Here is a 12,549-nt window from a genome sequence, read left to right as displayed (position 1 = left end):
GCCAGAAGGCAAAGCTCTCTGTCTACCGGGCCATTTTCGTTCCTACCCTCACCTATGGTCATGAAGGATGGGTCATGACCGAAAGAACGAGATCGCGGGTACAAGCGGCCGAGATGGGTTTTCTCCGCAGGGTGGCTGGTGTCTCCCTTAGGGATAAGGTGAGAAGTTCGGTCATCCGGGAGGGACTCGGAGTTGAACCGCTCCTCCTTCGCGTCGAAAGGAGCCAGTTGAGGTGGTTCGGGCACCTAGTTAGGATGCCACCTGGGCGCCTCCCTAGGGAGGTGTTCCAGGCACGTCCAGCTGGGAAGAGACCAAGGGGTAGACCTAGAACCAGATGGAGGGATTATATCTCTTCTCTGGCCTGGGAGCGCCTTGGGATCCCCCAGTCAGAGCTGGTTGATGTGGCCAGGGAAAAGAAAGTTTGGGGCTCTCTGCTGGAACTGCTACCTCCGCGACCCGACCACGGATAAGCGGGAGAAGATGGATGGATGGATGGACTGTTATTTACTCAACAATAACACACAATTATCCTTGTTTTTATTTATTTGTAACAACAAACGGTCAGAAAAGATGGTCTTAACATGACCCAGTGGTCTAGTTAATAACACATAATAATATCAAACATAATATTACTATTAACTTTATTGTGAAATTAAAACAGAACGGTAAAGAAAAATAGTTTCCGGTGTCCGTGTGAGGCCAAATCTCTCTCGATTTGAAGCTCATGCATTGTACCATGAACCTACACCTGTAACAGTCAACGACAGGCAACTGTTGAGGAGTTGGAAAGTTAGTTTCTGAAGATACAAATAACACACAGCATACAATGCCATAATAACTTTGTATTATTAGTGTAGTGTTCAGGATTCCTGGTTTTTCGATCCCCGGAATGGGAAAAATTGTTCAGGATGGCAGGAGCTCAGTCCATAGAGATTGGCTTGGGGTTGCATAAATAAAAGCTGCCCAATGCTCCTTATACTGATAAATGTAGAGTCTAAATACAAAAAAGTGAATATAATTGAATGTTGGTAAGATTACAATTCTCCATTTCCACATGAACAGTCCTGTTAGTCATGTTGCCAGTTTATGTGCACGTTATTTCTCCAATGATATCATCTGTAGAAGACGGATAAATAAATACAAATGTGAGATTTTTGTTTTCCTTGGCCAAGCCTTTCAATTAACCCTTTTTCAATTTGATCACTTTATGTTCACAGTGTGGTCATCTCCACTTATGATCAGCACCCTCGGCCCCTGCAGACAAACGGACCTGCAGCCAAGATTAACTTTTTAATCCTCTGAGGATTGCGTTTAAAGCGCCTCGGCTTTTCTGATCCGGACGACACCAAGTGGTATAAGGAACAAAGTGTGAACTTTGAAGAAGCAATATAAGAGAAAATGCACCATGAGGTTTAGATAAAAAAGTTATTTAATAACTAAATAAATGCACATCTGAAACAGATAAAGCACGAGGTATCACTTTCACCTGAAAAGGTCTCTTAATTATTTGAGTATACTTGCAGTGACAATGCAGAAATGTTTATTTGCCTTTGCTGGCTAACGGCTGCATGTTTGCATGTTATAACTACCTAGATAAATGGAAATGCTTTATGTTCTCCACATGCATGCAAAAACACCACAAGGAACCTTTGAAGTTACTAACAAATAAATGAAATGAGATCATGTAAAAGTGTTTTAAGGTTGTTAAATATTAAACTGTTTAAACCAGAGGTAGAAGCAGTGCTCACATGTTACCTGAAGTCAATTGTAAAGTAGTCTGTTACAAGTAAATATTCTGGATTTAAAATCCTACTTAAGTAAAAGTACACCATTATTGGCATTAAAATATACTTAAAAGTATGCATGTTTTCCCATTTCAGGATCATATATATTCAATAACAGGGTTATAATTATAGATGCATTAATGTTGTCATCACGCTGGTCAAGGTGGAGCTGATTATGATAAATTAACTACATGTCCTTAGATTTTGAACTTATTTGATTTGTTTACGTGTTTGCCTTTATTTAATATGTTAGTTGACCTTTTATCTGCACTGTATATTTTCACTTTGATGGATTTCTGATTGATATGTCAATGTTGATTTATTAGTTGATTTATATTTTGTATTAGCTAGTAATCTGAATCTGTTCAAAGCTGCGAGATAAACATGGATGAATTAAAAAGTACAACATTGACTTAAAAGATGTAGTGGAGTGGAAATATGCAATAGCTTAAACTTGAAATACTTAAGCAAAGTACCTCAGAATTATACTTATATACAGTATTTGAGTTAATGTAGTTACCCACCCCTCTGCAGAGACAACTACACTATCAAAAATAATATAAAACACATAATAAACAGGAATACACAACAATTTGCTGTTCTGCATTTCCCAGAGCTCTGTGTTAGCTCTGTGTTAGCCACATTAGCTTAACATCAGGACAGAGCACATGTTTGCAGAGAGGACTCGGACCTGTGCACCGGAGTTTAAAACCTCTGCAAACCTGCATTCATCCGTGCAGCTTCAAAACTCTCGAGAAGCTCGACACGGAGACGAAACCCCAGACAGCAGCTGTGTGTCAGCCTCAGATCATATCTTGTGGGCGGAGAACCCACAGGTGAGGAATCAGGACGTCTTCCCGCAGTTCTGGATGACCCAACCTTTGGCATCTACGTCTAACTTCAGCAGGTTCATCAGCCACTCGTCCTTCTGAGCCCCCTCCATGAACTCTGACAGCGTTATCTGACCTGCGGGGCACAAAACACGCAGAATAAAAGCAGTATAAAAAATATACACTGAAAAAAACTGAAACGTTGACTTTAATGAAATGTATTATGTCAACAAATGTCACATAACTTTATTAGTTCAGTTCAAAGCAGTGATTTTAATTTGAACCTAATATTTTTTATTTAAATTAAATTGTATTTGATATGATTTATTTCAAACTTGTAAAACAATAATACAACAAAATAATAATAATAATAATAATAATAATAATAATAATGAAATGAAACATAAGAATTATGATACTGTACAAACTTAAAGGTGCGGTAGGTAATTTTGGAGAAATCAGCTCGAATGCGCTAGAATTTGAAAATACGCAGCCGGAAAAAATCTGCCACTTCCTTACAGAGCCCCTCCTCCAACACACACGAACGTGCACATGACCAATCAGATGGAAGGCTGACAGGCAGGTAGGCCATCCAGTTACTTTAGCCGGGCCGGCTCAGATGATTGGTCGTGCTTTTTACAGCGCCACGGCTTCCACAGATGACATGTTTTAATGTATTTATTGTCAAAGCACATAGCCATGGGAACATGTTTCAAATGGGGGGTGCTGTGGGGATGACACCAGGGCTGGTTCTGACCAATGTGCTGCTCTATAAGGCAATATTTTAGCTGGCAATGAAAAACCTCTACAAAAGACCAATACACTGCAAAAAGAGAAATATATTGACATGTTGGACAGCTTATATAACAAGGCTTCACATTTATTATATATTATAACATGTTTTAATTGGAGGGGTGGACTTCACATCCTCTAGGGGGGTCCGGGGGTAACCCCCATGGAAGATCTTTTAAACATTTTAAAGTAAAATGCTTCAATCTGGTGCACTTTGAGCGCCCAATTAGAGACTGATCTAGGGGGTAAAACTCTAAACACCCATATGAAAAAGATCGGTTTGCATTTTATCAATCAAATAAGCAGGTATGTGAACATTTCCAATAACCTACCATAGCCAATAACAAATCAATGTAACTTATTTTATTTGTGTTGTTCATTCATATCTTATTTTACCAGTTAACATTTATTTATTTATGTATATTTTAAAATCTCTCCAGTTTTAAATGATATTTTTGGTTTACTGTCCTATAGTATACATTGGAATGATTTCAAACCTGTTTTTATTTATCCCAATAATTATAAAGGTGTGCCTTGGAAATATTTGTTTACATAAATTGTGATCAAAACGTTTGAGACCCACTGAGATAACTTCGACTAAAGTGAACTATCTAAGCCCTCAGAGTCCTTTACCTCACTGAGCCTCTCAGTCTGACAGGAGAGGACTCTCCCTCCACATTATTGTAGAAACAGCTTCTTATATCCGTTAGCGCAGCAGAAGCTAACAACAATCCCCGCCGGTACCGCGGTATCCCCTCTCTCTATCTCTCTCACTTTGGCTGTGAGCTGCGGGCGCCTGCTAAGCCAACATCCCCCACTTCATCAGGGCAAATGGAAAATGTAACCGGGGAAAAGGGTGTTATCTTTACTTAATTATGAATGTTGTTACATCAAGGCTGAAAATTCGTTTTTTTTTTATTATATCTTGTGGAAGTGCAGATCCCCTGTCCTCCACCAGGGGGTGCTGCAGCACCCTCAGCACCCCTACTTCCCACGGCCCTGTCAAAGCATTTCATATATTCATTGCTATCGGGATGTTAAGAGCATTCCATTGAATATAATAAAAAGTGTTTCTGAAACAAATTACATACCCCACCTTTAACCAGTATCAAATACATAAACAAAACATATTATTGACGAGCAAATTATATATAAACACATTATCTACTTAATTACACATCCGAAAAATTTAATTATTAACATATATATATATATTTTTTTCGTAATATGTTGACATAATTCATTTAATTCAAGTCAACTTTTCAGTTTTTTCAGTGTACTCAGTCTACATTAATACACATACATCAGTGTATTTGATCTATTTACATGTACTGTATATACAGTAGACTCCTGGATTTACTTGTTCACTCTACTTTTTACTTTAATTTCTTACGTATGTTTTAATCAATATTTTAGTCTATACTTTTGTATCTTTTATTGCAGATTTTCAGTTAAACTTTTTATGTTAATATAAATAATTTTGTATATCCTTATTTGCAAATTCTAATATAGACTTATTTTGTTGATCTAAATATTAGGGAGCCCCTGAAGGGACAAAAGAGAGAGAAAAAATAAAGTCGGGATAACGACATTTTAATGTCCTTAAAATTAAGTCTGAGTTCAAAATATATCTCAATATGCTCTGTCATTTCCCCACGTAAACATAACAGTGTGCAAAGAAATTGTTGTCTCCTGTGTGCTCCATTTCCTCCTTGGCGCACCGGTAACTTTCTCAAAAAAAAGAACTTTCTCGTGCGCACGAGAAACTAACCCGTTATCCCGACTTTCTTTTTTCTCTCTCTCTTTTCTTATTTTTTTTCATGTCCCTTCAGGGGCTCCGTAAAATATATTTCCAAATGTATTTTATTTTATCTTTCTATTGCACATTTTTCTACAACTTCTTATATTCATATGAATAGCGATTTATCTATTTTAATTGAGCCTTTTTACTTTTACTTCTTGTGTATGTTCCTCTTATGAAATAAAGAGTCAAAATGTTGTTAAAGGGGAGAAACCGCAAATAAGTAAATCATGGAAAAAGCACCAAATTAATTTACCCAGTCGATAACTTACATTATGTTTGGTTAGTATTACAAATCTTCTTAAATCTAATGTTTAAATATGCAAATAAGGCATTATGTTGAGCTAACTTCTGCTGAATTTAGGGAAACTGCTCACAAAAATAGACTAAGTTAGTAAAATAAACTCCTGAATGTGTATTTTGGACATTTTTGTCTGAAAGAAGAGATAATAGAAATTGAGCAGTGCGCTAAAAAAGCATGTTTTTCCGAGCAGTGTCTCACTTTATGAGATTCAACCCAAAGCCACATTATTTCCTAAAATTCAGAAAAAAGCAAAAAGTGTTGTTGAAACATTGCTGTGAATTGATTTTGCTGATATGAGTCAAACTTCCGCTAACTACTTCTATAAAATGTTGCTTAAAAAACAGGATTTAAGTAAACGTGGCTTTGTGTTGTAGTTATATTTATATATGATTGTATTTTAATGTTCGCTGCTCTCTCACTCACCGTCAGCGTTCTGGTCGACCAGCTCGAAGATCCGGTCACAGATTTGAGACGGCGTCATGCTGCTGACGTTAGTCTTCTGGAATTTGATTTTGTGAAGAATCTGAGTGAGATAAAAGAAATGCGTCTGTTATAAAGTGTTAATAACTAGTTGTTCTAACGTTGTAACTGTCCTTGCATTTAATATTAAACTGGAGAAGATGTAACCTCCATCCAGAAGTCTAAGATGTATTCAGATCCTTTACTCAAAAAAAGAAATAATACCATACTTTAAACTACTCTGTTACAGCTCAAAGGTTTATTGTACAATGAAGGAAAACACCCAAAAACCAAGCAATTATCACCAAGTTATCATCTAGCATTTGGCTATTGGCATGAAAAGAAAATACTCAAGTGAAGTACAAGCATACTTGCCAACCTTTAGACCTCAGAAATCGGGAGCATTTCAAAATGCAAAATTGTTATTGTTGCTAGTGGATCGCCGGAGCTGTATTAGATTAACATTAACATGCTCATTGTAGTTGTAAGTGCACTGCCTTGCGGCCTGTAGCACCGTCCTTGATGGAGCATATGTGTGGGCTGGACCTGCATTTTACAGGAAAGGAGTGAGCAGAGAGTAGAGTAGTTGTCGATTCTTGTTCTGTTTTCTGTGACTATCTGCCTCACCCTCTTAGACTTTGAGTTGCGCGCGCTACTAAAGAGACGTGTTACCATGGAAACCAAACAATGGTGTAGCTGTATTAATGTCCGAGTGGAAACAGTCGTGTGTAAATCTGATTTTGTCAGAAATCGGGAGAAATGCGGGAGAAATATGACCCCGGGAGGAAACCGGGAGAGGGCAGTGAAATCGGGAGTCTCCCGCGAAAATCGGGAGGGTTGACAAGTATGAGTACAAGTACGTCAAATGTGAGCAAGTGTATTTAGTTTCTTTCTACCAAAGCACATATCTGGAGAAAATAGACCATACAAATGTTGTTTGAATCCAGGCATAATCGACTAATACTAATCAAGAGGGCATTCATTTCTTACAGTGTACTCATTAATGCTGTTTATAGCAGTGTTGAAATGTCCTTTCACAAAGTGTTTTTAGCCCTTTCTATAATGCTTTTGATGTGTTATGTAAAGAATGCTGAATGTCCTTGTGGCTTTTTAAATCATCTTCTTTTGATCTGTCAAACTTTATTTACTTAACCTTTTATTTCTGTACAACCTCCAGTATGTAATGAATGTCTTCATGAACAGCTCTGCAAGTTAACAAAGTACACTCTAAGGTTAATGAAAAGACAGAAAACAAAAAAGCAGACTGTGCAAAAACTACTGCATCATTTGTGTTACTCTGTAAGGCTATTAAAATTACTGGACCGCTTAGGACAATTTGGGAGGTTATTGAGGATACTGAATCAGTTTCTGACATTTTCAGGATAAAAAAATGGCAGTTTTAACCAGAAAAGGACCATATTTGTACTCCCGGTGGGCTGATTTTGATGAAAGTTGGGTAGATTTTGAAATATCAAACCTTTCAATAATTAGAAAACATGACTCCAGAAACAGCTTGTTCAAAAGACAATAAGAGGAAAACTCGCATGAGCACAATACACGCTGTCATTGAGCAAGGGTGAAGAGAAATTACAAATACTTTTTTTAACTTTTGGTTACTGAAACAAATATGACCTCATTCCTGTCACTCAATTCAGATTGATCTATGCGCAAAGACTAGCATGCACTGTGGTGATGTGTAGGCAAATATAGAATAAAGATGATAGTACATTATGGTGAACATTTTTTTAATTTACAGATGCACTGTTTTTTATTTTACTTTAATCCAGTTTCTTTTAAAACAAATAAAATAAAAAGTTATTTTAGGAGCATATTGAATAAAATTTGGTAACATAAAAAAAAGGTTAGAATACAAAATAAAGGACAGTAGGAGTCAATTGAAGTGGGAATAGTTATTAATATTGGTCCACCTGAAGAGACAGGAGCATTTAAGCTGCAGCCATGCAGTCCCTCGACCTCTCATCGACCTCTCCTACTCCCAACTCCGTTGTTCTGTGTTGCTAAAGTTACCGATTACTGGTCCCTGTTGTACAATGTTGTATCTTTGTAAAAGCTAAGCTAATTGAATCTGTCTTGAAGACACGCTTTGATTTGTTTAGGAGTGAGAAACCATTTTAGTTTGAACTCCCTCCGGTTCTTCGGTTTAGCTCCGGCTCTTTTCACACCGCCCAGAGTCCGACTGGTGCTGCGTCATCGTTTGCGTCATGACGTTACCGTTTGCTTCATAAAGCCAAACCGCGGAAACCCCTCACAGCTGACACCGACAACAACAACAATGGCCGATTGTGTTGAAGCGCTACTCGTTTTGGTTTTGCTCTGTCGAAACGAAATGGAAGAAATGGGACGACTTTGCTACCAACTTTACGGTCGTTACATGCTACATTCAAAACTGCTTTACAATCGTGATCATCAACTTCAACGACGATTCCGATTCCCCCTGCCCCCGCCTCCACGTAAGCGTGACGTATGCGGTGCTTTTGCTCTGGCCGGAAAAAATGTTGGTGCTTGAAACAAACCGGATTCTGGAGCTAAGAGGCTGCTCCGCTGCGGTGTGAACAGGAAAACACGGTGCTTTTCAAGCTCCAGCTCCGAACCGGCCCTGAAACACCGTTGGTGTGAATGAGGTACTAGACCTGGGCGTAACTCTGAAAAGAGTTTTAGTTTCTTTCAGCTTCTTGTTCTGGATTATAAAATAAATAAAATAACATTTATATAGGATCTTAAGTGTGAGTAACTTTTAGGTTACTGTAACATATATCACATAGTTGCAGTGAGTCTAATTCACTTTGACACTGGGCTAATGTTACCCCCTCTGTATTTAGAGGCTTACTGTGAAGCATTACATGAAAAGAGAGCGTTCTCTACCTCCCACTGAACTGATCGACGCGACCTATCATCCATAAGACTTGACACCGGGCCAATACTAAAGTATAATCCGTCTTGAGAGGATTATTCTTACATAAAACCTGTTCACTCACCTCATGGGACTCATCATCTGAGTGTATCCAACTCCACTTTGGTTAAAACTAGCAATACTTTCAGAAAAACTCTCAAAACATGCTTAAAAAATACTCTAATGATTGTTTTATTAAACATGTGAATGGACAGTGTGTAATCCAATGTGAAAATTGGATAAAGACAGGTTCAAAATGATTGTTTTGTTTTGTTGGCATGTTAGAGTCAAAGGCTTTCACAGAGGGGTCTCTCTCTCTCTTTGTCACTACATACACACAAAAAACGCCTTTAAAAAGTCATTTCTGCATGTTTTTAGTAATGAAGTGTGTGTAAATGAGTGTGTGAAGGCTGTGTAAGAAGCTTCAGAATATAGAGAGGAATGAAAGGGGACAGTTTGGTGTGTGACAGATTTCTGCTGTGATTGGAGGGGAGAAAGCTGCCTTTAAAGATATGTATGATAAATGTCATGTTGTACACAACACAGGTTTATAGGGAAATAAATGGGTAAGCATCAGGGGTGGAAAGCGTTTTTGAATTCTTCACTTGAGTAAAATTACTAATAAAAATACTTAATTTCAAGTAAAAAGTACTGCATCTGGAATGGTACTTAAGTAGAAGTATTAAAGGTCCCATGTCATGGCCATTTCTACTGATCATAATTCCATTGTTGAGGTCTACTAGAATAGATTTATATTGTGCGATTTTCCAAAATCACTTTGGTTTCTCATACAGCATCTCTGTATAGTATGTGTATTCACTCTCTGTCCTAAACGGCTTTTTGGAGCTCCTGACTCCACCCCCTCCCTGTGAGCCCACTGTGCTCTGATTGGTCAGCTCGCTGAGGGGGCTGCAATACCCCGATCTGCGAGGCTTCACTAGCACCCCCCCCCCCCCCCCCCCCCCCCCTGTCTTAGTATGAAAATACTCAAGTAAAGTACAAGTACCTCAAATGTGGTACAGGACTAAATGTAATTCTACGTACGCATGGCACCTGCGTCATAGTGTAATCCATCTGGAGAGGATCGTATACTCAAAACCTTGGCACTTTTCAAATGACTGTTAAAATTGGCATTACTCTCCACCAAACACTTAAAATAAAAACTGTTTGTATCGGCATATTCCTCACCCTTATGATGAGCTTCACTTCACTTCGGTCCAACCTGCCGTTCCCGTCCTTGTCGTACAACTTGAAGGACCACTTGAGTCGGTCTTCAATATTCCCTCTTAAGATTAAGTTGAGAGCTGCCACATACTCGATGAAATCCAGAGCGTTATCCTGCAAATCACAAATCCTTCATTGCAACAGAAATAATGCAGAGTTGCATTCACAATTAGCTTCTTTTTTTTTTATCAATGATTGTTAGATGTTGCTCACAGTCTACCGTGCCTGTAACTGGACTGAAAAAACTGAAATGTTGACTTAAATTAAATGTATTATGTCGACAAATATCACATAACTGTATTAGGTTAGTTGAAAGCAATAATATTAAGTTGAACCTAATGTTTGTTATTTAAATGTAATGTTATTGCTTTCAACTAGCCTAATACAGACCGTGACATCTGTTGACATAATACATACAATTAACGTCAACGTTTCAGTTCTTTCAGTGTAATTAAATGATTATACATTTAAATGATTAATGACATAAAACACAGTGTTAGTTAAACATGTCTGCATCTCTGCTTGAATGTAGCCTACAATGTTTGCCCACTGCAACTTCTTTTAAATGCACACAATCGGTCTGTTTCCACAAAGAGAAATCTGCTGCTTCTTTTGACCTGATTTGTGTCGAAGGAGTGGAATAACGTCTCGATGTACAGCGACTCCTCTTCGGAGGAACTCGGCACCCCAAAGATCCTCTTGAACTCGTGCAGGTGCAGCGCCCCGCTCGGACACTCCTTCATGAAAATGATGCAAAGATCCTGAATTTGCACCAAATCCATCTCCTCGCTGTGGCTCTCCTCCTGCCCCATGGTGTGGCTTTTAAAAGAAGAGTTTAAATGATGTTTGAGTGAGTGTTTCCCTTCTGATTCTGAGCTCCCCGATGCATAAGGCTCACTCTCTCCAATCAAAGTGAGGAGCTGGCAGAGGGACTGCAGGCTGACAATCAGTCAATCCTATTAGCTCGTTAATCGCTTGATCTTTGGCCAACAAGGCGTTGTTAAAGTAGGTCTGAAAGGACTGCTGGCACCAAGCGCAAAGAACTGCGATACCTGCGATCAAAGAGAGGAGAGTGAATTACAGACAGCTGGCTTTAACAACAGCTGTCCGTCAACCAGCACAATTTGAGAATGAGTTGGCTGTTTTCATGTAACTAATGAACCAGTGACTAACAGAATAAATACAACACCATTTTTCAATATTTTAGTAATTGCAGGTTAAAGTTAAAATATAAAGTGATTTTTGACACATCAAATATTCTCGTTAATCAGATTCCGAATCAGAATACCTTTATTACTCTATATTTTCTAATATACACATACAAACATATTGTGTGTTACATATATGTTACATATTGTACAATGTGCACATTTTTACTTTAACTTGTTGTGTTTTTTTAAATAACGTTTTAATTATGTTTTAATTATATATTTATTGGAACGTTTTACTTAACTTATTTTATTTATATGAATATTTTTATTTATCTTTATTTAATCTTTTAATGCACATTTTACTTAAACTACTTGTGTTTATATAACCCTTTTTATTCAATTTTTTTTTTTTTAAATTGCACATTTTAATTAAACTTCTGGTTTTTAAGTAAATATCTGTATGTTATTTTATTCTAAAGTGAGCAACCATCACACACTCAATAATAATAAAATAAGAGTTCTGATTCTGACTGATTAACAGTGGGCTAATATCTACTGAGCAAATTCTGTATTGCTCACATCTGTTATAACGTTTTAGTTTTCCTAGAGAGCCCTCTGAGAAAATGTAGTTCAGATTTCCCTTAAATATATGTGCTATGGAAGTGCATCACAATTGAAACTCAAAACAAGAAGTGCAAGATCTTGAATTCGAATAATTAAAAGTTGCATTTCTTTCCTGCATTTGGCACTTTAAAATTCATCGTTTCCATTTGTCAATCCACATACATTTATATTTTCTTTAAGTCCTCTTGCATTTGGTTTAGAGCTGAATGTTCCCCTTGAACAGCAGGGGGCGCTGACTATCCTAAAGAACACACAGAGAGTGGAGAGCAGGGCCATCACTTCGGTATTGTTATATTATTTATAAGGAACGGGCTTTATGTTGATAAAACTCTTAATATTTAAGTCCCTGTGACCTCAATGGATAAAACAAACCTTTCTCGGGTTGTTTTGTAAAGAAAGTGCATCCAATACCAGATGTGAGGCCAATGTGGATATTTGAGGGTTAAGAAGAAAACCGAGTCAGAATTGTAATTGCACTTTATAAGATTATTTGAAATGCGATATTATGGGAGCCAGTATTAGACTTTTTCCTTTCTTTGTCAACATTAGTTACCTCATATTATTATTTTATTATTAATTAAGATACCTAGCTGTGTACCTTTACAGCTGCACAACTGAAATGATGAAAACATTAATGCATCCATATTTACAGTCGAGTGATATGATGGA

At 37.6% G+C, this 12,549-nt stretch overlaps 1 protein-coding gene across 1 annotated transcript; it reads right to left on the bottom strand.

Annotated features, from left to right (window-relative positions):
* Positions 1 to 676: 676 nt before the first annotated feature.
* On the bottom strand, positions 677 to 10,990 carry guca1g (guanylate cyclase activator 1g). Its single transcript, XM_079667495.1, has 4 exons — positions 10,723 to 10,990; positions 10,070 to 10,219; positions 5,935 to 6,034; positions 677 to 2,750 (listed from the first exon to the last, which is right to left on the bottom strand). Exons 1-4 carry the CDS (start codon positions 10,915 to 10,917, stop codon positions 2,629 to 2,631), a joined length of 567 nt encoding a protein of 188 aa, XP_079523621.1. The 5' UTR covers positions 10,918 to 10,990; the 3' UTR covers positions 677 to 2,628.
* Between the last annotated feature and the right edge of the window lie 1,559 nt (positions 10,991 to 12,549).

This window comes from Notothenia rossii, assembly GCF_949606895.1.
Source record: "Notothenia rossii genome assembly, chromosome: 2".
Taxonomy (NCBI): Eukaryota; Metazoa; Chordata; class Actinopteri; order Perciformes; family Nototheniidae; genus Notothenia; species Notothenia rossii.
Note: the sequence above shows the minus strand (reverse complement) of the source record. Positions and strands in the feature narration are given on the sequence as shown.